Source organism: Medicago sativa, chromosome 2, assembly GCF_051527215.1.
Source record: "Medicago sativa cultivar Bolivia chromosome 2, Bolivia_mono, whole genome shotgun sequence".
In the NCBI taxonomy this organism is placed as follows: Eukaryota; Viridiplantae; Streptophyta; class Magnoliopsida; order Fabales; family Fabaceae; genus Medicago; species Medicago sativa.
The window spans coordinates 2,647,545-2,671,444 of record NC_140750.1 but is presented as its reverse complement, the minus strand read 5'-3'; the positions used below and the strand labels follow the sequence as shown (position 1 = coordinate 2,671,444).

General features: G+C 34.1%; 2 protein-coding genes across 4 annotated transcripts; both read right to left on the bottom strand.

Annotated features, from left to right (window-relative positions):
- Window positions 1-4,573: 4,573 nt before the first annotated feature.
- LOC146943596 (tRNA (cytosine(38)-C(5))-methyltransferase 2-like) lies at window positions 4,574-10,017 on the bottom strand. 2 transcript variants are annotated; one of them, XM_085741878.1, is made up of 10 exons: window positions 8,727-10,017; window positions 8,527-8,637; window positions 7,061-7,154; window positions 6,868-6,978; window positions 6,645-6,767; window positions 5,991-6,324; window positions 5,760-5,854; window positions 5,439-5,501; window positions 5,209-5,273; window positions 4,574-5,065 (listed from the first exon to the last, which is right to left on the bottom strand). In XM_085741878.1, exons 3-10 carry the CDS (start codon window positions 7,112-7,114, stop codon window positions 4,987-4,989), a joined length of 924 nt encoding a protein of 307 aa, XP_085598004.1. In that variant the 5' UTR covers window positions 7,115-7,154; window positions 8,527-8,637; window positions 8,727-10,017; the 3' UTR covers window positions 4,574-4,986. The 2 variants fall into 2 exon arrangements, with proteins under 2 accessions (XP_085598004.1, XP_085598003.1); XM_085741877.1 differs by having other exon boundaries at window positions 6,868-6,986; window positions 8,727-8,899.
- Window positions 10,018-12,357: 2,340 nt separating this feature from the next.
- On the bottom strand, window positions 12,358-18,050 carry LOC146943595 (uncharacterized). Of its 2 annotated transcripts, XM_085741876.1 has the most exons (4): window positions 14,124-18,050; window positions 13,730-13,787; window positions 12,694-12,771; window positions 12,358-12,596 (listed from the first exon to the last, which is right to left on the bottom strand). In XM_085741876.1, exon 1 carries the CDS (start codon window positions 17,937-17,939, stop codon window positions 14,145-14,147), a length of 3,795 nt encoding a protein of 1,264 aa, XP_085598002.1. In that variant the 5' UTR covers window positions 17,940-18,050; the 3' UTR covers window positions 12,358-12,596; window positions 12,694-12,771; window positions 13,730-13,787; window positions 14,124-14,144. The 2 variants fall into 2 exon arrangements, with proteins under 2 accessions (XP_085598002.1, XP_085598001.1); XM_085741875.1 differs by lacking the exon at window positions 13,730-13,787.
- Window positions 18,051-23,900: the final 5,850 nt, after the last annotated feature.

Genomic DNA, 23,900 nt, shown 5'->3' with positions numbered 1-23,900 from the left:
AAGAGTAGTAACAGCAACAGATATAAAAACATGAAGTCTGAGATTTTCAAGGTTTTCATCATCTCACTTACTATTGTAGTTACCGGATAGTAAAGGCACAATAACTATGCAATTCATGAGTAATAAAGTGATAGCCATGGAGGATAAACGTTGATAGAAAAGAGAAGAATATATCATTTTTGATGAAATGAGAAAAGTCGTTGAAGTTAATAAACAATGTACATGGTGCGCTTTGTCAAAAAAATGTACATGGTGCGCTAATATATATACCCCTATTTACAATTGATAATAAATGAGCTAACTATAGTTGTTCCACTTTTTTTTTGATGCGTTTTGGAATGACATTCTCTTTGAAAATCAAACCAAAACCATAATAATAAAGTCCTGTCATATTCAAGTCTGATAGTTTCGAATACATATAGAGGAATCAGAATATTCCAAAAATCTTGGATAAATAAAACAGTATCTAAGCTACCACTCTTTTTTTTGTTAACTCTGATGCATCCACTAAAACAGAACCTTATTTAAAAGAGAACAAATATATTGGCACGACATGCAGACTTTTTTAAACGTAGCAAACCATTAACCAAACACTTATAAGTAAAAGAACTACCTAATCAACAAACCTTCATATTAGATTATACAAACTCCTTACCAAGCAAAATCTGCATTATTTAAATAATATTGATGCGTGAAGATATAGCATATATCAGATCATAATATAGAAGCAAAGATAGATGAAAAATGTGAGTGCTGTTATTTTATCACGTGCTGTCATTTCATATACTTAAAATTAAAATTGGATGTAGTGCGTTTCAAAATAGCCTTTTGAATACCATGCTTTTTCCATGTATCTATTATGAAATGTCTGGCACAAATATTATGGTTGTATATAATGCCAGCAATTTCAGATTATAAGCTTGGAGTTAATCTACATCATTTGTACAATAACCATGTTTCTAAAAAATGTTGATGTTGTTCATTATCAACTTATTGAAAATCAATTGTTAAGTATAATTCTAAAATTCATGGTATGCCCTAAACCGGCTTAGTATATAGAAAAAACAATATGCTTGGTTATGTGTTAAAATAAACAGCAAATTGAGATCACCATCCTTTTAGGAAAAATTCTATAATCCCATTGTCATTTTTCAGATTTTGTAAATCATAGAATTCCTTTTAAACTTTAACGAAGACGGTTTTCATTAGTTGTATCATTTGCAGTGACTATTAACAAGAGTCAAGGACAATCACTTAAGCATGTCAGAGCGTATTTCCCACTCCTGTTTTTTCGCACGGACAATTGTATGCTGCTGTTTCGAGAGTTACATATAAGGAAGGACTAAAGATTTTGATTACTGATGAAGATGGTGAGGACACTACTGTGACATCTAACGTCGTTTATAAGGAAGTATCTCATAACGTGTAATGTAATATCTCAATGATGTACTAAGATTTTCAAACTTCAATTACCAAATTATTTTTATCAACAACTACTCATATTTACTATTTTAAGACGTTCTACAAATTCATATATGTTCTTATTTCTCCTAACATATATTATTATCATTTATCTTTCGTAACGTTATAATACTGAATGTATTATACTACTAGCATTAAATTTTAGCTCACAAGACCCGTGCGGCGCACGGGTCATCAATCTAGTTACACAAAATCCTACTCATGAGACTTTTTATTTTTTGAGGTCTACTCTTTATTTTTTAGGTCTACTCATTGAGACTTGTTAAGCTAATACATTTCTCTTTTTAATTTGTAAATATTAAAAAAAAAAAAACATTGTGAGAAATAATGATATGCATCCAGTCACCCTGAACTTATATTAGGAAATTAAATATATCATCTTCACACAATTCACGCCTATAATGGTTTTGGTTTTTTTTTTTTTTAGAGGTATAATCCTTGATTCTTCTCACACATTTTACAAACAAACATTGTATCACTATTTTTCTCTCTTTTATTTTGAAGAGATCTCAAGAAATTATACTATACTAATGGCTCTCTTCAACTTAAACCTTGATTTAATGATTGTGTCTGCATTGTTATTGTGCACTACTACAATGACTCAGTCTCCACCTTCATTACCAAGGAAGGCATTATCTGCCATCACTCGATCAACGGCGGATTCACCGTCCACCGGAAGTTCTTCTCCTGAACCATCAGCAGCTTCTCCTTCACCATCTGATCATCCACAACAACCAGCTGATGACCAACAAAGTGTGTTACCATTTATACATGGCATACAGATTTTCTTGGCAATCCATTTAAGTATTGTTGGTTTGTTGATAATTGTGGTAATGGTCTTTCTCTTGTTTCTATTTGTAAAATATATTCGAAGTCGCTGCCTTTGATTATGTGGAGATGAAATTTTTCGATGGAGTTAACCTTGTGTTTTTTATTTAGTTTTATGCACTACAAATTTTTTTGGACTACGCTGTCGTGACCATTCAATGTTTTTCATTGATATGGTGTTATATCTTACACGCATACGGTTTATTAGATTTTTTTTTTTTTTTGTAAACCGTTTTTTCTATGTGCACATGTGGATATTAATTCCTAAGAGATTAATTTCTAAGAGATTTAGCACTGTTATGCTTAGAGCCGGTCTTTATTGGGAATTGTAAGATACAGAAGGTGAGTTCTCTCCTCTCAACCAGATTTTTCTCATAAGAGTTGGGAATCAAATCTTTGACCACTTGCTTAAGTGATTCAAGTATTTTACAACTTGGATCAATCCATTACTCCCTCTGTCCTAAATTATAAGCTAAAAAATCTCATTTTCTTTGTCCTAAAATATAAGCAAAAAAGAACAATTTTTCTGCTATCATTATCTTTTTTCAAAAAAATCATCTTTTCCAAAGTAAAATTAAATGCAAATTGCATTGATTTTGTTCTCCTTTTTATTTTCTCCATAATCATTGTCCAATAAGAATTGTTTTTACATCTTTTTGTGAAACTTATTTCAAGAAGAACACCAAAAACTATAACTCAAATTACTATGTTTTAGTTTTCTTAATAAGTGTGAATTTGTGTTTTTTGCTTATAAATTGGGACGGAGGGAGTATTAGTTATTGCACCATAATGTAATGTAAGTAACTCATATTATTTGGAATGATGAATATAATTAATAGAGAGAGAGTAATTTAGATTATATATATACTTAATTTTTTATTGGAATATTATAGATTAAATATCATCAACTAATTTTCTTCCTAAAAAAAAAAACTAATTTTCTTAATACAAGTTTAAAAAGAAAAAACCACCTTTTTAGCGTAGAATGATCAATTTTAACATATAATATAATCCATTTTGGACTGGTAATTTGGTATAGTTTTTTTTACCGTGTGGAGTTTTTCTTTTATAGTCGATATAAAAGTGAAGTACTTGTGTTAAAATGACCAACAGATGTGGTATCACGCCTACAATAATGCTGATCCCGTTTGCAAATCATATCAGAATTGTAACAACATTAATTAGAAATAATACCCTACAATAATAGTGAATTATGGCGATTAGCAATAGCTTTAAAATTACAATAAATTCAGCAATAATGTGGTTTGATTCTTGGTTATTAAGAGATTATTCTGTTGATCTTACACTTGTTCTCGAACAGTTTCCTGTCCAAATATGATAGTAATATTGCAGACTAGGTTAATAAGAGATTATTCTGTTGATCTTACACTTGTTCTCGAACAGTTTCCTGTCCAAATATGATAGTAATATTGCAGACTAAATTGATAGTAATTAGTTATAAGAACCAAATTGAAAATTGTTAAAGTATAGAAACTTAATTGACAATTTAATAGAGTTAGACTTGGTCCTCGGACTTAACTCAGTTGGTAGGGACGGACAATATATGCAAGGTTTGGGATTTAAACTTCGGCCACAAAAAAAAATAGAGTTAGACTTGACAACATTTTAAAATATTAATAATTTCAATACTCCAATTATAATATACTCTTTCAAAAAAAAAAACTCCAATTATAATATGTTCTTTTATACTTTCTAGTAAATTCATCATGACATCATTCATAGTTTTTGAAGAAAAACCAAAAATATATATTTAGTAATGAAAACTACCCAATGCCATAGATACAAAGTACAATCCGGCGTTGTTATTTATAGGGAACACATTTTCACGAACGACTTGTGAATAAGTTTCCACCGTTTGATCTTTATTTGAGATAATTTTGGTGGGTAAAAAATTAGAGACTTTACTACAGTTCAAGTAGTTAGTCGTAGTGTATTCGGTGGCAAAATAATTCACGATAAACAACTTTTCCCAACACAATTACAAGTCTCATTGAAAATACCCAAGATCAAGGTTGTCACAATCAAGAGTTTAATTAAACTTGTTTTAACTATGTGAAATTGCCACATAAACTTGATCGGTAGACTCATAAACTCAATTAGTGACTCCTAGTTTACCCTTGTATGTATGAAGAAGTGCACATAATATTTGAAACATATATAGCAGCATTATTCACGCATAATGAAATTATTAAAATAAAGTATGTTCCAAAGGTAGTGGGAATGAGGCCAACTGCTTCATGAATTACTCAGAATCGCTGTTTCAGCGTTATACCAATATCTTTCTCTATTTCTGGTTGGTGTCCAACTTATCAAAAGTAATTAATTCCTCTTTTACCTTCAATTGTGCATTATAAATTATCAGCACGCTAGTGTACTCATCAATAATACATTAAACTTCAAATTACAATTTTCTCACACACTCACCTATTACAAACTTCAAATTATATTTTTCTCACACTCACCTATTAGTCAATTTGAAAAAGAATGGTTACAGAATTCTGCAGTGAAAACATTCTAACTCGTGCAAGGGTTTGACTGCCATAGTTGATTGAAACAGCAACCCACGGCATTGTGTTACATGATCTCACTATCGTTGCATGATACTCACAGGTAGAAACTTTCTGCTTCTGTTGAGTAGATATTTCGATCGAAAAATCACCAAGCTTCGGTGAAAAGATACTGAAGTAAGGGAGCAACAACTGCTATGCTTAAACTGTTTCCTAGCAATGCATACCTGTATAAGAACGGAGACTATTAATATCAATAAGCAAATAAATGTATATACGCCAACATAACTCAGCAGTCAACAAATGGAACTAACTAATCATGCAAAGCAGGGAATGCATAAGTATTGTTTAAGCCAGCAAAATGCCATACCGTTGTTTGAGACTAATGTGTTCTGGAAACTCGAAATCTTCAGGAAAAGAATGTAAGTTTGCAACCTAGTTACAGGATGACAAATACCATTTAAATTAGTAATAGAGCTCGAAATCAAAACAATATAATTATATTGACACATGCATTCATGTGAAAGGGTTTAAACACAATATTAGACACGGACATGCAAGAATGCATGATATCCTTGAGAATAAAGAAAATCCACTCACCTCTCTCGGTGTAAAGTATCTAAGACACTGCTCCTTGAGTGATGTTTTGTCCCTCTTCACTGGCTGCACATTGAGGATAGCAAAGAATGAACAAGTTCCATACTTCCAAAATTATGAGAATCGCTACGAAACAATTTATTCAAAATTTATTTTAAAAAACTATGAATAGTTGTTAAGCTTTCAAAGTCACAACTGTGAAAAGCTACCAAGCATATGATATCAAGGATTATTATGAAGTACAGAATAGCATATGAGTAATATGTCATATGCGAATACATCAAACCATATGGTTAAGAAAGGCTTCTATTAAGATTTCCTAACCTGAACAGTAGCCAAAAGGGAGCCAGTTCCCTTCACGTATCTGTAATAACTTTTGGTAAAACAGCAGCAGCGCTTTGAATCAGGATATACAACATCTAAGCTCGTTTAAGGAAACAGAGTTCAAGAGAGAATATTATTGAAGAATTATTTTTTTCTTGGGAATAAATAGGATTGTAAGTTATAGCATAATGATTTAAATATGCTCAAAACCAATTAATGGGGAAAGGATACCCATAGCACTCCCCCACCTCTCTAACAAGCTTGGGTGAACATAATACTTGTCTAAAGAGTCATATTCACCATCATCTGTCTCTGAAGTTCTAGAAGTGTCATTAGACAGACTGGTCGTTGAAGCCGCAGATTCAACATTTGTATCGCTGCTAGGATTCTTTAATACGATAAATTTCTCGATAGGTTGACATGACTGCAGCAAATTTTGACTGTCCTCTACTGACAAATAATCTTCCTGTGAAGCTGTATTAAAATGCTCAAATAATGGTCTTGGAGATTGAATTAGCTGACGGTTGAAACAATCATCTAGGAAAGATGACGGTTTTCTCTTAGCCTGAAAAAATTATACACATTCAGGTCAATATCACACACTCAGCCAAAAGGTTTACAGAATCAACTAGAAAGAATCCTAGGTAAAAATATCAGAATAACTAAATCCGCTTTTGCCCTGACTATCAGTAAAATGTAAAATAAGCCTTTAAGACCCAGCAGCAAAAAAAAAAAAAAACAGGATTGCAACTATATGAACATGTCATAAAGCATATTGCCTGACACCAATTGATTCCTTCATGATATAAAATATATCCCAAGTCATTTGAAGCACTAATTTACACTTCAGAGTAAAATAACATTCTAAGGCTAAAGAATACTCACCAGACAAAAATAACGAGGCCTAGAATATGGGATTCCAAACTGTAAAGGGCTCAGAATGAACTCTTGCGTGATAAAATTTGTTTTTTCCAGTATTTCAATCAGTTTTGCATGTGTATCAGATGTCTGTAGCCAGAAAGGACACAGAAGAGTTAATGAATAGAAGAAACCATTAATGAAACATATATAGGATCTTAGTCAGCATGTTGAATTGAAGAAGACAAACCTCAAATCCAACAACATTTTCCACAAATAACATACTTGGAGGCTTCAATAAGAATGGGATGAGCTCAAGAATCTGAAGAAAAGAAAACGCCCGTGCATCACCAGTGTCCTTCTGGAGACCTAACACAAGATTATGAGTAACATTTTTCTTACAGAATTAAATAAATCAGTTATACTAGAAAAAGAAAATTCACCTTGTCGCGTGTAAGGTTGGCAGGGAGGGGAAAGGAGCCATGCATCGGCACCATATTTGTCTAGATCAGTAACAGTTAGACATTGAATATTCCCCTAAGTCAGCCATCAAAAATATATCCAAATCAGGTAGATTAAACATTTCCAAGAAATTGAATTGATGTAGTTTATGGCTTGTAATCTGACATAAAATTCCTGGCTGACAATATTTGTAGGGTGGACAATTGTGGCTAAATATTTGTTAAAGGAAAAATGGGCAGGATGTGATGCTTCCTGGCTGAAAATAAAATTCCTCTTTAATTCACTACTAACTAATGCAATGGGAAACATAACGTAATACAAAAGAAAATAAACATTTGCTTGGACTCAGCCAATTAAGGTTTCCATTACTTCAACCTTTCAGGATTAATGATGCCAATTCTTTACACCAAGATAAATATTACGACAAAATAGTGACAAAAATGTTACTTTTAAAATGAAACCCCATTTGAAACCACAGAATTTACAACAAACATGCTCTCTAAAAATGACTGGAAGAAGAAAACTTCTATCAAGACACCCACCTTCTGTTATGACCAGGGAAACATTAGCAAATATTTATTAAATTGATGTAGTTTGTCAATAATGGCAAAGCCAAACGACCAATGACCAACAAAAATGGTTTATTATGTTTTTGAAGAGCTGTTTGAGCTCACAGCTTGTATCAGGTTCAATTTCCAAGATAGCTTATAAAACTTACTCTTAGTGTATACGAAAACAGTTTGACATAAGCAGTATGCCCTTAACAGGGCCTAAGTCTTTGTTTGAGAGTTTGGAGGGAAAGGGAAGGGAGGGGAGGGTTTGGAAAAAAAGGAAGGAGCAAGCGGAAGAAATATAAAAAAAAAAAAAAAAAAAAAAAAAAAAAAAAAAAGACATAACAAGGTATTGAAAGAGGGTTTGGGGGGGTTTTGGAGGGTTTATAAGAATTCTTTAAATTCAATCTATTTTGTTAAAATATTGTTGAAATTAAAAATATATTAATCCTAAGCGTTAATTCATCATTCTCTAAAAAAACATTCTTTAAACAAATGTGAAATATTTCTCCATTTCCCCCTATATTTCCCACCCCCAAAACCATCCCCTCTCCTCTCCTCCAAACTCCCAAACAAAGCCCAAGACCAAAACATGATAAAATCCATATTTTTGGAACATGTAGAAAGCTAGAAATAAACATCCAAAATAGCTTAAAAGTTAAAAATAACAAAGGAACTACAAATTGTGCACTTAAATGAGCCAAAAATATCCATATGGCCTATTTGGATTGGCTTATTTTATTTTATTTAGTGACATGAGCAGTAAGCAGTGGCATAAGCACTTGTGATATTGTTTGGGAGAACTTATGAAAACAGCTTATGACATGTTGATAAGCTTATGAAAACGGCTTATAGATAGATAATTGATAAGTGGTTATAAATAAGCATGCACATACCTGATAAGGACGATGAGAAAAGTTGTGTTGATAAACATCATTAGCAATGTTATTAATTTCAAATGCTTCAATTACTTCCGCGTTTACTTGTGCTTTCATCAACGAGTATCTCTGAATCATCATAAAACAAAACACAAATATTCAATTATTGAAATTAGAAATTGGAATAATAAGATTGATATATAAATAATGGTTAGTACCATGCCACCGATACCGCTGTAGAACTCGAGAACTCTCTGCATCTCTTTCACCATTTTCAGACAAAACCCACTAGGGTTGTGTTGTGTTCGTAGTAGTAGCAGCAGAGATTCTTGTTGTTGACTAGAATTCGTAAGCGTTTTGCAAATCCTACATTGATTTGATAAAGTTATTTTATCTTAATGTCTAATTTTAATCATTAAAGTTATTTTATTTATTTTAATTAAGCCTTTAAAACATTTTATACCCAATATTTTATTATTATAATACCAAAAAATAAACCTTAGTCTCATTTTCACTTTATAAATTCTGTATTTTTATCTCTCAATTTTAGGTTTAATTTTCTCACAAACAAACATCTATCGACGGTAAACAAACTTATGAAAGCTTTAAAAATACATAATCTTGCACATCATTGCATATGTAAATGAACTTTTGAACGATTTTTTAAATTTAAAAAAAAAAAAATTGCACTTGTGATTCCTACTTGAACTCAGTTCAATTCATGTATGTGTGTTTTTAATTAACTCGTAAATTGATTTAGCATAATAAAATTAAATTAAACATTGTCGTGCATATGAGTTTAACTCAATTTACTACTTTAAATTGAAATTAATTCACGTAAACCTTCGACTTGGACTCAATTCATGTCTTCTAGCCCTGGGTCTTCAACTTTAACTCAATTCATATATTCAGTTCACGTAGATCTTTAAATAAGATGAAAAAAGGGTAATAGTTGAAAAATTAAAAAGGTTAAAAGACATCTTAGTTAAATTGAAGTGTAACTAAAACATCACAGGGTAGAACTGAAATAAGTCTTAACCGTGCATGCAGTCTTCATTTTTATTTTAAACTAAATAAATTTTTTTTTTTGAGAAATGTTTTTAAACTAAAATTATTAAATATGTAAACAATGCTTAAAGTCTTCCTTTTTTGGTGTAAAAAATGCTCGAGTCTAAACAAATGAACTACGACTCGCACTCGAGATTCAATATGGAGAGGTAAGTCTTGTGCAATGATCCTATAATTAAATTTTTGCAAGATGCCCACATAAGTCACTTGTGCGTCTCGAACTTTTATCTATCCATGGGTGAGAGTTTAAAACCCATGAAGCCAGTAAAACTCTTCTTGGTAGACAACCCTACTTGAGGAGATCTTACATGCTTATTATATTAACTACTGTATTTGAGAAGCTGCAGTCAAATAAAACTACTTGCAATTTTGGTCTTCTGCAGTAACGTTTGGATATCAAATATTGGTACATACTTGACTGTAATGTGCTCTCGATAGTGTCTAAAGGTGGCATTTAACATGGAACACTTGAAAACCTTCCCACCATGGGAAAGTCTCTTTTTCCTGCCACCTGTAAGTCAAACAGGTTTTATTACCTTTGTTTGTTTTTTCAAAAGGAAAAAGATTGCTATATTTAATAGAATTAACATTTCTGTTGATTAATATTATTTCCTTCTTCTCACTTTAGATGCTTTGTCCAAGCAAACGTAAAAAAAATTCACGATCAAAGAAAGATCCAATTTTTATAAATCTTCAATACCATCAGTTCATTTTAGGATAATAACTTGGACTCCGAGACTGAATTCTTCTTCCCTTGAAATTACGCCCCGCTGAATTCTTCTTCCTCAATACCATCGATTCATCTTAGTTTATTCTGGGTATGTGATTGTGTTTTTATGCTGGTTTTCTGTTCTACAATAGGATTTATTACTCCACTCAATGTATGAAGGCAAAGGATAAATTTACTCCTTTCACACTTTCCTTGAAGTGTTTTAATTGGAAATTAAAAACATATAAAATAAGGAATAATTCAAGCTGGATAGTGGTTAGCGGTGTGCTACAGCGAGTAACGCAATGGCGATCTCCAGAAAAATGAACATGTCAACAATCCTTGTTTTAACTTTTATTTAATTTTTAATCTGAACCTTAAATTCAAAAAAAGAAGGAAGAAAAAAAGAGAGATTATAACAGTACTTAAAATACGGTGTTAATTGTTTTTTTTTTTACTTTTTTATTAATTTTTAATAATTGGAATCCAAAGCTTTAATTATTATTGCAGAATTTTGAAAAGAAGAAAAAAAGTGCTTAATAGGTATCCATTCCTTCATCTTAACCACTCAATATTATATAAATATATCAATGGTTAAAAAGGTGACTTTCCCATGGTGGGAAGATTTTCAAGTGTCCCATGTTAAATGCCACCCTAAACCCTTGTTAATGATCTCTTCAAAACAAAACAAAAAAAAAACCCTTTTTAATTACAATATCACGTGAAGTATCTCAAAAATCTAATTCTCACAAATGTTTAAACCCACATTCTTTTGAGTTCGAAAAAGCCGTGACTCAGTTAGAACTGTGTCGTTTTAGAACCATAATTTGTGTTGTTCATTTTTCAACTTCACAAATTTAGACCATTATTTAAACAATTTATGATTAGAAAAATATCGAAGATTTAGTTGATACTCAAATAGAAAACTAAATTTAAAATTAAATTAATGAAAACCAAGTTTCACATTGACGGTAGTCAATATTTGAGATTTCTTAGAGCATCCACAATGGTAGTTCCCTAACAATGACTCCTTAAATGGACCCTACGTGACACATCACTTATTTATAATTTTTTAATAAAAGTACTTATTAAGGACTCAATGACTCTAATGGCAATACACTAATAAGGACTCCAATGAAAGGTACTTAAATATGTCCCACTATTTTTACATATTAAACAAAAATAATTTATTTATTACTCATTTTTACAAGTGGGACCAAAGTAGTACACATTTTATTACTTCTTTATGCAAGTGGGACCAAGTAGTACATATTTTATTACTTCTTTATGCAAGTGGAACCAAGTAGTACACATTTTATTACTTTTTTAAACGTGGGACCCGTTAGTTACCCAGGAGAGAGAGGGTCCTTATATAGTTGCCCGTTCCTTAACGGGGACTCAATTTTTCTTCCTCCAATGGAGGGTCCTTAACGGGTAAGGACCCCCCATTGGAGATGCTCTTATAAACTAGCATAAGCTGTATGTACAAAAGTATTATTTTGGCCACCTTGTTGGATAAAGGGAACCTTGTATTGACCGATATTCAAGCACTACTGTTTTTTGTCAGAGTTTTGACTATCCTACTGACAATTTGCTACCTGGGATGAAGTTAGGTGTGAATCACAACTAGTCATAATTGGTCACTGGTTTCATGGCTTCTGGTTCATTCTAGCTTGAGTGTGAACCTAGTAGACGAGAATTGGTCATGAAGCATACACAGAATAGATCTACTGAATAAGCCGAAAGCTGAGACATAACAAATTTGAGCATATACATGCAGACAAAGAGGTTCAGTACATAATCGTGTCTAATTAGGACGAACATTTCATCACATTTACAACACCGACTAATCAAGACTTCACTATATGGGCTATTGGGAACTAGGTGGTTGGTAAACATAAACAGCTTGAGAGCCATTGTTTTCTCTGCATAAAATAGCTCCAAGGATAACAGATATGAGCGCTACATTTCTTTAGCATGATAATATTCAATTACATGACTTGTAGCTTGGCTGAATTTAAGATTTGTAGGTCAGATATAACAAAAACACATGACAGTGCAAAAGCCTACGATAAAGAAATCATATTTTTTATTAAGAAGCAACTAGAGAGAGGAATGAAATTGACAAGTATTATATGATACCTCTCAAAGTAACATTTTAAACTGTATCAAGTCAAACACCTTAACCGAATGAAAACATAACCGAAAACAGTCTCGTACTATCTAAAAATTCTATTATGCCATTGTCATGCAAAGATTACAACATTATCTATCATATTTCTGCAGCAAGCCAGTTACCGGACAGTTCGACCTGCAAAAAAAAAAAAAATTTACTTAAGCACCAATTGCTACAGAACATAGTAAAGAAATGACACCAAACAACTCGAGGAGGGAGAGAAAGACAGTACCTTCTTCCCCATTTTGAAGGCAGACAGTCCCTTGTAAGGGCAGGTATTGCAGCACCTAAACTCATCACCTAAACCACGCTGTAGACCAAAGGTAAACTTTGAGAACAATGGCTATTGAAGAAAAAATAATAATCTTAAATAACACTGAAGATATTGAGACAATAGAAAGCAAATATTCACGTAGAGCAAATCACACACTATGCAAGGAAATCCTATAAATTCACTATCCAAGCTGTTTATAATGACCAAATTGGAAAGAGGACATGTGTGAGAAGAAAGATTTTGAACAAAAATTGCACTGCTCCAACAGTTGTGATGCTTGAATCTGCCAAACTTGTGGAACCTCCCAACAGGAAGCATGTGAGAAGGAAAAGATTGAACACGCTTCATGCTCCTCCAGCTACAGTGACAAAAGCAAGGATTGATGAATCTAAAAAAATGCCATGTGAACGTCCATGAGTTTTGACAAAGGAACAAATGAAAGTTCAGCAGAGGCAGAGAACATTTGAATGTACACATTTGATAGGTAATTATGGCATTGAGTTACAGTGGATATGAATTATATCATTGCAATATGTAAACAATCTATCATTGCAATATGTAAACAATCATGCTATTAATGGACTTGGTTCAATATTTGTTGGTCAAAGTTTTTATTGAGGAAATGTTTGCTTTGAAGTCAGAACCAGAAAAATGGAATAAAATCAAGGCAGCTAGAGAAGTAAAATAGAATGAAATCATGGGTGCCATAGTAAAATATTTAAGAAGACTTGACAATAAAACCATGACATCTATGTTGTCAATCGCGAATAGCATCCTGGTGTGAAACTGGGATACCAGGAGGCAGGAAGGTGGCTATTTTAACATTTTTTGAACAGAGTATATGGTTAGTACTTTTAAGGATTTTATCACAATTTAAATGTTAAAACAGTTCTATATTTTTAAACTGTAGCCTATAATGACTTAATAAAAAATTGGAGGATACAGTACAGGACCGACAGATTGATTTATAACCAAGAAGAAGAAAAAGACATACACTGCTACAAGCTGACCGAGGATTATTAATCTGCCGTATCAGCATCCACGACACATAACTGGCAAAAAGAAGGGCATGAATCAAAAAATTACTAAACTCCCAAACCAAACTATTTCATAAAAGGATTTATTTGACCAAGAAAGAAAAAAGACATACAATGCCACACAGTGCTGATTGAGAATTATTAATCTGCCTTATCAGCATTCACAACATTACAGGAAAAAAATAAGGGCATGAATAAAAATAACAAGCTATTTCATACACAGATTCAACGGCCATTCAATTGCAGATTAACAACAATAACACACAGTGCATTAGAAACTTTTTGCACAAAAAAGAGGAACATGCATAAAAATTAGGCAGACCAAAATACTACAATTCAGAGAGAACTTACCAATACATAGATGATTGCAATCTAAATAAACATCGTCAACTCTGATCTACTGTAAACATTGTTGTGCTCATCCTCTAGTGATGGGTATGCGGCAACAAGAGCGTCCTGAGCTCCAATATACAGAGAGTTATAAATCTTCCAGTACACCTCCCTAACTTTCCGGGCAGGGTGGAACAATCCTTGGAGACAGTAATTAAGAACAACAGCAGAACCCAATGCTACCCTCATCCCTTCAATGGCTTCCATCACAGCATTTATCACATGTGGAGAAGTTTCAAATATGTTTGGCCAGACATAGTTCAGCAAATGGACCAGCGCATCCTCACAACCCAAACCAGCCACTCCCAGTGCCATGTGCTTCACGGCAGAAGCAGCTGTCTGCCTATGAACCAAATCCCTGTCCATGAGAGCATCCTCGAGCAAAGGAGTCACAGCATAGATGTAGTCCTTTCCCATTTCACCAATATACTCAAAGAGGAAAGAGAGAGACTTGAGCACACCATTTTGCACGTTAAGTTCTGGCACACGATACTCATTCATCAATGCTGGCAAAACTGTGAAGGGTGAACATGTCTCTGCAACAATAGCAATGGCCACAGTAGTGCACACACGATTCTGCCTCTCCTGCACCTTGAGATTATTCAATAGAGTTGCCAGGACATCCTGTGGACCGATGGCTTTTGCAATATATCCGAAAGTGTTCACAGTAGCTCTACGAATTCCCTTCTTGTGTGCCTTAAGCATCTCAAGAAGCTCAAAACAGATCCTCATCCATTCTCTGGCAGGTACAAACTCAGCCCCACGATCAGCAATCCTACCCACAAGGTCAATACAGTTCTCCTGGACTTTCTCATGCCTATTCTTCAAAATTGGAGTCAACCTGGGAAGCAAATCCTTGATAGGTGGAGTCATCTTCGTCATGCCAATAACATTAACGATCGACTTGAGAGCACCCAAAATTGAACCTAGAACTTCGGGATACTCTTCTCCAAGATATTCATACAAGACAACACCAAGATGACCCATCAATTGTTCCTCATGGCACTGCTTCATGACAACAGCAATTCTCGAAATGAGGTCTGCTGCTTGCTGCCTCACCTTTGCACTCTTGTTATTTAACCTCCACTTGATGGTACCACAAATCTGAGGAAGATATGGTTTTACTCTCTGCCCGAGCGAGTTTACAACTGCGCCGAACCCATTAAGCATCACATTAGCATCATCACTGGTCTGCTCTTGGAAGGCATAAAGAATACCATCAATCAAAAGCTCCTCCAACCGTGCATCAATATCAGATGATCCCAAGTTAGTGACCACCTTCTCAATAGTTTCCATGACCATTCGCCTGTAAGGTTCACTCTCATCTTTAAGATCTTCAACGATTCTTCCAACAATATCAGCAACACCGACCTTGTTTGCTATCTCAACCGTTGTCTCCACAAGTTGCTTGTAGTTTCTTCTATCCAAAGCCATCCTCCTAACCCAGAAGTTTCTGAAAAACTCAGGGAGGATATCAGTTCTAATATACTCGGCTTCCACACCCTCGGTGCTCACACACTGCTTCACCACTTTCAAAACAATTTTCTTCATTTCTTCATCAGGTGACTGAAACTCCCGAATCAGAATAAGCATGACTTCCTTAGTATAATAGCTGGCATATAAGGCTTCCATCAACGGAATGATAAATCCAATGGCTTTCAAAAACGCAGCCAGCACCTTACCACGGTGTTGCCTAATACCCTTCCACAGTGGCTTCAACACCGAGTCAAAACTTTCAATACCGTAGGGAGCAGCAGCTTCAGCAAGTGCGGCAAGAGACAAAGCAGTAATTGTTCTCACCTTCTGATTCTCATCATTCAAACCATGCTCTATAATTTCCACAAGAGATCTCAGATGGGGCAACACAGCACAACCAATCAAAATGGCAATTTGCTGAACAATCTTAATCCCAGTGTGCCGAGCTTGCCAAGATTTCTTACTCTGACAGACGGCCTTCAAGAAGGGCAATAAAGCAGGAATACCGAGAGCAGATGCAACGACACTAAAAGCTCTAGCAGTAGTATTCCTAACATATTCATCAATGTTATCTATGTCAGGCCTCATGGCAGCAATCATAGTAGCCAACCCAGCAGCTTTACTGAGATTAGATATTATTTCCCTCCCCTCAACACGGGCATAGTAGTCTTCATCAATCAAAAGGGGCTCAATAACAACAAGAATCTTATGCACATAAGGCCGAACCAATTCATCCAATTTATAAAGAACTCTATCAATTACCTTAACCAAAAGATGCCTCTCTTGGTCCTCCAAAGTAGGCTGCATAAGCAACGGCAGTATCCGGTTAAACAAAGGCCCAGCACCAAACTCGCGAGCCTTATCAGTTAACTGCCTCAAAGCTGTTTTCCTCTGTGGTGGTGTACCATTCTTCACTTTAAGCAAAAGCTTCATTATCTTCCTCTCTTTCTGCTCATCCGGAGACAACTCCTCTTCATTCTCTTCATTCAACAAAGCCCCAAAATACTGATAATCTTCAGGCTTCATAAAAGGCAAACCACCAGGAGCTTCTTTAGGAACATCAAACTGCTGACCACGGTTCTCTTCCGGAATCTGATAAAGCGGAGTCCCCAACGGCGTAGGTGTAGCAAGAAGCTTCCTTGCAGGTGTCCTAATCGGCACATATGAAGCAGGAGGGTCCAAAACCTTATACCCTTCTTGTGGAAACATAGCATCAAGCTCTTCATCAGTCAAAGGACGATTCCTCTCTTCAATATCCCTCTCCCACCTCAACAAATTATACTGCTCTGGCGTAAACGACCCTTGTAAAGCACCAGGTGTAGGTGTAGCCAATTCAACACCACCAACAGGAGTAACACCAGGTGTATACGCAGCAGCAGGTGTAGCACCAGGTAATGGTGTTACACTTCCCATAGTAGCAGGTGTTTCATCCCATCTCGATCTCTGTCTCTTCGGAGTCGGAGTAATCCCGCCACTAAGCTTAGGAGTAGCATCCCAAGTAGCACCACCAGGTGTGACACCACCAGGTGTTACACCACCCGGGGTAGCATCAGAATCAACCAACCTCCCTGGCGTCGGTGTCTCATCCCATCTATTCCTCCTCCCAGGAGTAGCATCAATTACTCTCCCAGGAGTTGGAGTAGCATCCCATCTCCCTGGTGTCATCGCATTCGAATCCGGTGCATCCCAATCAGAAGTCTTAGCCTTTTTCACACCACCTTCCTCCAGATTCTGATTCTGATCCCATCTATTCCTCCTCTTCTGCTGTTGATTCTGCTGAGATTTTTCCTTCTCCTGCACAGGCGCAGCCTTACCAGCTTCTTCCTCTTCCTTCTTCTTCTTCGAAATCAACCTAATTGTTTCCTCTCTCTCCCTCTTCAACGCTTCATCTCTCATAACATCAGCATAACTCCTTTTAGACGGATCCGGCGTTTTCTCACCAGCAGCAAAAGCATCATGTCGATCCGGCGAAAGAATCTGATTCAATCTCCGTCTCCGGTAATCATCTTCACGGTCAATTATCCTTCGAGACGTACCAAATTCATTATCTCCGGCGTCGTTAGTACTGTTAATCGGAGCAATTACAGGACCGGTGATTGACGCAGCAAAGTTTCTACGAGGAATAACTTCCGCATCCTGAGTTTCTTCTTCTTCAGTAGCAGGAATTGAAGGAAAGTATGAAGCTTTATCGCTATCGCCGTAAAGATCTGTGTCGAAGGTGAGTTCAGTGAGAGATGCGAGTTGTTTCTCCATCTTCTTACGTAATTCTTGCGTCTTCTCGATTTCATCATCGGAAGCCATGGTTATTGTTATTGTTCTGGTTCAAGGTTCGATTCTAAAACCCTAGATATGAAGTGTTTCGTGAAGAAGGTGAAGAAGATTTTTTGTTTTCGAGATGAGATTATGAAAAATAATCAATTATAATGCTTATATGCTTGCTTAAATATCATATTAACCGACCTACCAATTTAATTTTTGGAATTAAATGGACCCAATAATTTTGAGATTTTTTTTTCGTACCCCACTTGATCTCTTGCTTAGTTGCTTCCATATTTTATCAAAATCTTTATTTTACTCTTCTTTGATATTTTTTATTGAAAATTGCTGTTGACACATTAACTTTGGCTAGGACACACATGTAAAAGACGTTTTTACCCCTTCGGTAGTAAACTGCCGAATTATAAAACCGGCTGCAGTTAACTACCGAGGAAAACTTCGGCAGTAAACTACCGAGGAAAATTAAAAACTTCGGCAGTTAACTGCCGAGGAAACCTCAAACCTGTTTTTTTTTTTTTGACAAAAACCATTAATTCTTTAAACCTAAATTTTCCTTAATTAAATTTAATTCTTTAATTATTTTATGGAATTAAACATAATTCTTTTTATGATTTCATTAATGTGATTTTGTTGCCATAATGAAGAAATATGGATTTTGTTGTCATTAAATACACGATTCTTTTTATAAAGTTGTTGATTTCATTCATATAATTTTGTTGCCATAAATAAAAAAATATGAGATCCTATAATTACTACATATTCAATCACGTTTCTTAATTAAAAAGAGGGTTTTTTTTAAAGAATAGAGAAGTGGTTTTATTTGTACAAAAAAAAAAGGTATTATTGATAGAATAATTACAAATATAATAATTTGAAAGAGAGATGGATAATATTTGAAATATTATAATTTGTCAACAACAAAAAAAATTTGAAATATTATAATTAATTGCTAATAACTACAAATATAATTATTCTATCATTTGTAACGTTTTTGTTGTTGCATTTTTTTTTATTGAATCATCATTTTAGGTTCATTAACTACTGATTGCAGATATTATTCATCTCTCGTATTTCTTCATTTATGGCAACAAAATCACATGAATGAAATCATAAAAAGAATTATGTTTAATTCCTTAAAAGGATTAAAGAATTAAATTTATTTAAGGAAAATTTAGATTTAAAGAATAAAAAGAATTAATGGTTTTTGTCAAAAAAAAAAAAACAAGTTTGAGGTTTCCTCGGCAGTTAACTGCCGAAGTTTTCAGATTTCCTCAGCACTTAACTGCCGAAGTTTTCCTCGGTAGTTAACTGCAGCCGGTTTCATAATTCGGCAGTTAACTACCGAAGGGGTCAAAACGTCTTTTACATGTGTGTCCTAGCCAAAGCTAATGTGTCAACAGCAATTTTCTTTTTTATTACTTCCTCGGTAGTTAACTGCAGCCGGTTTCATAATTCGGCAGTTAACTACCGAAGGGGTCAAAACGTCTTTTACATGTGTGTCCTAGCCAAAGCTAATGTGTCAACAGCAATTTTCTTTTTTATTACTGTTAGGACAAGCATTAATGTATTTTTTTTGTTTTTATAGATAAAAATAACATAATTTATAAAATTTTATTTTATCATTTAAAAGTTAAGTTATTTGATTGGTATGAAAAGATAAAATGGTGAAAACAAGTTTAAGTGAATAATAAATTAGAAGAAGAGTGTGTGACCCTATCATTTATTATATTTTTTTATATAAAATTTGTGAAAAACGATACTTATACAACCATTTAGAGTCAACTTTTGAAATAACTCTCTATTTTATACTCACGTTGTTTTATTTCTTTTTCCATCCTTATTGTCCTAAATTAAGAGGGGAGAAAATGTTGCCTAAAAATGATATTTCTTAAAAGTTATAGATGTTTAAAAATTCAATTAGATATAGAATGATTAGATTGTAAAGAAAATAGTTTATATAAAGGTATCAACATATATATGAGGCTCTTGGGATTTGTTATCAACATATATATAAAGGTATCAACATATATACAACTTAGTGTGTGTTGGTTTGGCGGCGGGTAAAATTGATTTTGATAGCAGTTAGTTTGAGAAAATTAATTTTGGTAAAAGTGAGTTAGATGTGAATTGATTTATGTTCAGATACACCCATTTAAAAGTGATTTTTATGAGTTAATGTTGTTTGGATAAGTTGGATCAAAATTGCTTTTAAGTGCATAATTAGCAAAATAGGTCCCAAATTAAATTACATTACTATTATATTTATCAAGAAAAACGTTTAAACAAAAAATACAATTCTATTTACAACTAACGTTTCGTTTTACCAGACAACTAACTGATAAATATAAAAATGACATGAAAAACATTCTTAATATATAGTAAAACTTATTAATTTACATATCTCGTGTATATTATTATTATTATATTTTCCTTTGAAATTTTATTTTAAACTAGCGATAAGACGGGAACTAACGTGTCCGTCTTTCCGTTCTTTTTATTGCGTTAACGTTTGAAAATTATTAACGGTGTATAAACAAAAATGATAAGAGATTTTGAATGGATCAATCTAGTGATAGGAAACGACTTTGAACCGACGGTGAGAGAGATACCACATGGACAAAAGAGGTGATTAGTAGAAATAAAAAAGAGGTGCTAGTGGGAAATAGGCTAAATGTACCACACCTATTCTAAGCAGTATAAGTTTTTTTTTTTTTAATAAATTTTTCCCATACCAAAACGACATTGAAGAGTCTCACTAGCTTCCATTAACCTACAAATAGAGTGCTTTTGATGAGTAGCCATTGAACTATATACAACTAGATATAGGATGTATTACACTACCAAAAAAAAGATATAGGATGTAATAAATTGACTATATAAAACACGCAACAACAACAACAAAAAAAACATGACCCAAAAAAAAAACAACAAAAAAACATTTAAATTCATGAACTATATGTACTTTATTAGAAAATATCCAAAACTACATAGGATTAGCCATAGTAACCTGAGTTTAGGCATGGCAATGGGGCGGGGTGGGGACGGGTTTTACATTCCCCGTCCCCATACCCGATTGTCATATACTTACCCGTTACCCTACCCATACCCAACGGGGATGAGAAATTGAACCCCGACCCCGTCCCCAACGGGTTCGGGTATCTCCGCCCCATCCCCGTCCCCACATTGAATAATTTTTTTTAATAAAAAATAGAAGTTTTTTTTGCAACCCTAGAGAAATGTTGTAATGCATTATCCAACAATATGCTCACTTTAACATTTGTTAGATTGATTGATTTAGTTGCCCCTTTAAATATCAATGGTAGTTTTTATAACACGACAATTATTAAACAAAATAAGATGACATATCAACATAAAATACTTTTCTGCATTCGGGACGGGTTTGGGTATGGGTTTGGGGTGGGTACCTATATACCCGTTACCCGTCCCATACCCGTGTTTTGGAATCGGGGAAAACCCAAACCCATACCCATACCTAGTCAAAACGGGGAAAACCCGTCAAATTGGGTTTGGTTCGGGTGGGTAACCACGGGTATGGGTTTTGTTGCCATGCCTACCTGAGTTGAATCCATATAGCATGTGAAAATTGAAATAAGAAACGACCACATCAATAATCAACTCCCTACAACAATTTATGCTGATTATATTTTCCCTTCCTCCCTCTTCTCGGCGCTTCCTCCCTCATGATATCATCATATGTTCTAACTAGTTGATCCAGTGTGTTCTCTTCGGCGGTAAGCAAATGGTGTCTCTCCGGCGGAACGTGCTTGTTCAACCGACGCTTACGATAATCATTTGTACGATCGATTATTCTACGAGGCTCTGGGGATTTGGTATCAACATATATATCAATATCGAAGATTGGAGAGACGAATTTTGGTCCCATGATCGTTCCTCTTGTGTTCTTCATCTCTTCCTCACTCGACCCCATGCTTCCAAAACCCTAGCTATTGATTTCACGCTTTTTTTGTTTTTCACGTATAGATTTTTATTTTTATAGTTTTTATTTATATATATATATATATCATGAACATAAATCGATTTTAGCAATTGGATTTTTGGGTAACAAGCCTTGTAATATTATGATTTTTTTTTCTTTTCACACCCCCACATGACTCCTGCTACTATATTTATCAAAATTTTCATTTCACTATTTTAATCCTCACCCCAAGTCTCAATAATCTTATAGCCTTTTTATTTTTAAAATCTAATAAAATGTATCTTATAGCATTTTTTTAAAATCTATTTTTATTTTAGAAAAACATGTTATATAGTCCGTAATTTAAAAAAGAAAAGTAAATCATTCTCTCTCTTCCCCTCCTAAACCCTTAATCTAATCACACCCTAAAGTTTTAACAACTTTATCCTTATGCCGACGTCCCTACTAGAAACTCAAGATTGCCAATTTTTAAAATGAGTTACGGTTACAACAATGGCTATAGTTTTATTTTAGAGGAATGGCTATAGTTTATATATCTATTTATTTTGTTGACAGATGATTTTACGGAGAGAAGTCCAATTTTTCCTTTTATAATTTGCAATAAACCCTTCTAAACAACAGAGGGAAACATATTTTCTCTTAACTAAATCAACCCCTCTCCAAAATAAAATATAAGCAAAAATAAACTAAATTACAAATATTTAGAAAGAAATATCAACATATTTTTTCTTCAAAATTATGTAGTTGAACTTGACCACATTTAATATGTGAAATCCCAACAAAAAAATTAGTTAATTGTCTAAATTACTCCATGACAATTAAATTAGTTCGTTGACAATACAAGAAAATGAACTGAATGAGATACTATTATCAAACTTCAAACATGAGAGAAGTTGTTGATTTAGAGAGCTAGTGTGCAACCATTCAACCTCATAATCAATTACAAAGGGATTTTGATGCCAGACTATATTTTATTCCAAGAAATACGAATTTCCTCCATGGCATTGTCTTACCTGCTTGGATTGTATGCATGATTTACAATCTTCCTTTTTTTTTAATGTAATTTTTCCCTTCCTAGTTTCCACAATCAGAAATTCACATTCCTACAGGAATACAACTAACAGGTTATAGAAGAATAAAATTACCATGCCATAAGAACTTGCCACAAAAATTAGCACCTCATTGGACAATGTACTAATTTATATTCCAAACATGAGCAATAGGCCTGTACTTTGTGGCCACATTCCTGATTTTCATATCCATTGGTGTGGATTCAGTTCCTTTGTGAAGGAAATCAAGGTAAAATAATTTTTTTATTGTCAGGTCGACCCAAGGGTAAGACCACTAAAACGCTCATTTTAGATTTACTAGTGACAAAGTAATTTTTCATTAAATTTTATAAAAATAAAAGACCTCATATGCAAAAAAAAAAAAAAAAGGCCTCATATATAAAATTGTTTTAGATCTCACTTATTTTTAAAAAGATTATTGGACCGGTCCTTATCATTGTGAATTAGGTCACATAAGTAAATGTTCCCTAAGAACAAAATTTTCCTGGCAGTTGCAATTTTCGGCACAAAGTAGTTTATTTCTTCAGATTACAAAGTTTTCTTATTTTCTCTATTTAGGCATTTGAAAGATAAAGACTTGATGTGCATTATGGTGTCACGGCATATCTCATAGGACACACTATCACGCATGCTTTTTTTCAAATGAGTTTGAAGGTCTGAGCCTATGAATACGTGTGGTGAAGAAATGCTAAAAAGGGGTGGACATTCGGACGGTTCCGGTCGGTTCCGGTTGAAATATGCAGATCCAAACGTAACCGCGGTTGATATATATTCATCCATCACCGTCCGTTAGAGAGGTCGGATTGGTTGGACGGCGGATTTGTCGGATTTACGGGTGCACGGTCGGATTTCAACGGTTTTAGATACAAACGAAATTCCAGATTTTAGAATGAGAAGAAATAGAAAGTGTGAGGAGAAAACACATGCACAAGTTTTAGACGAAATCTTTTAACATTA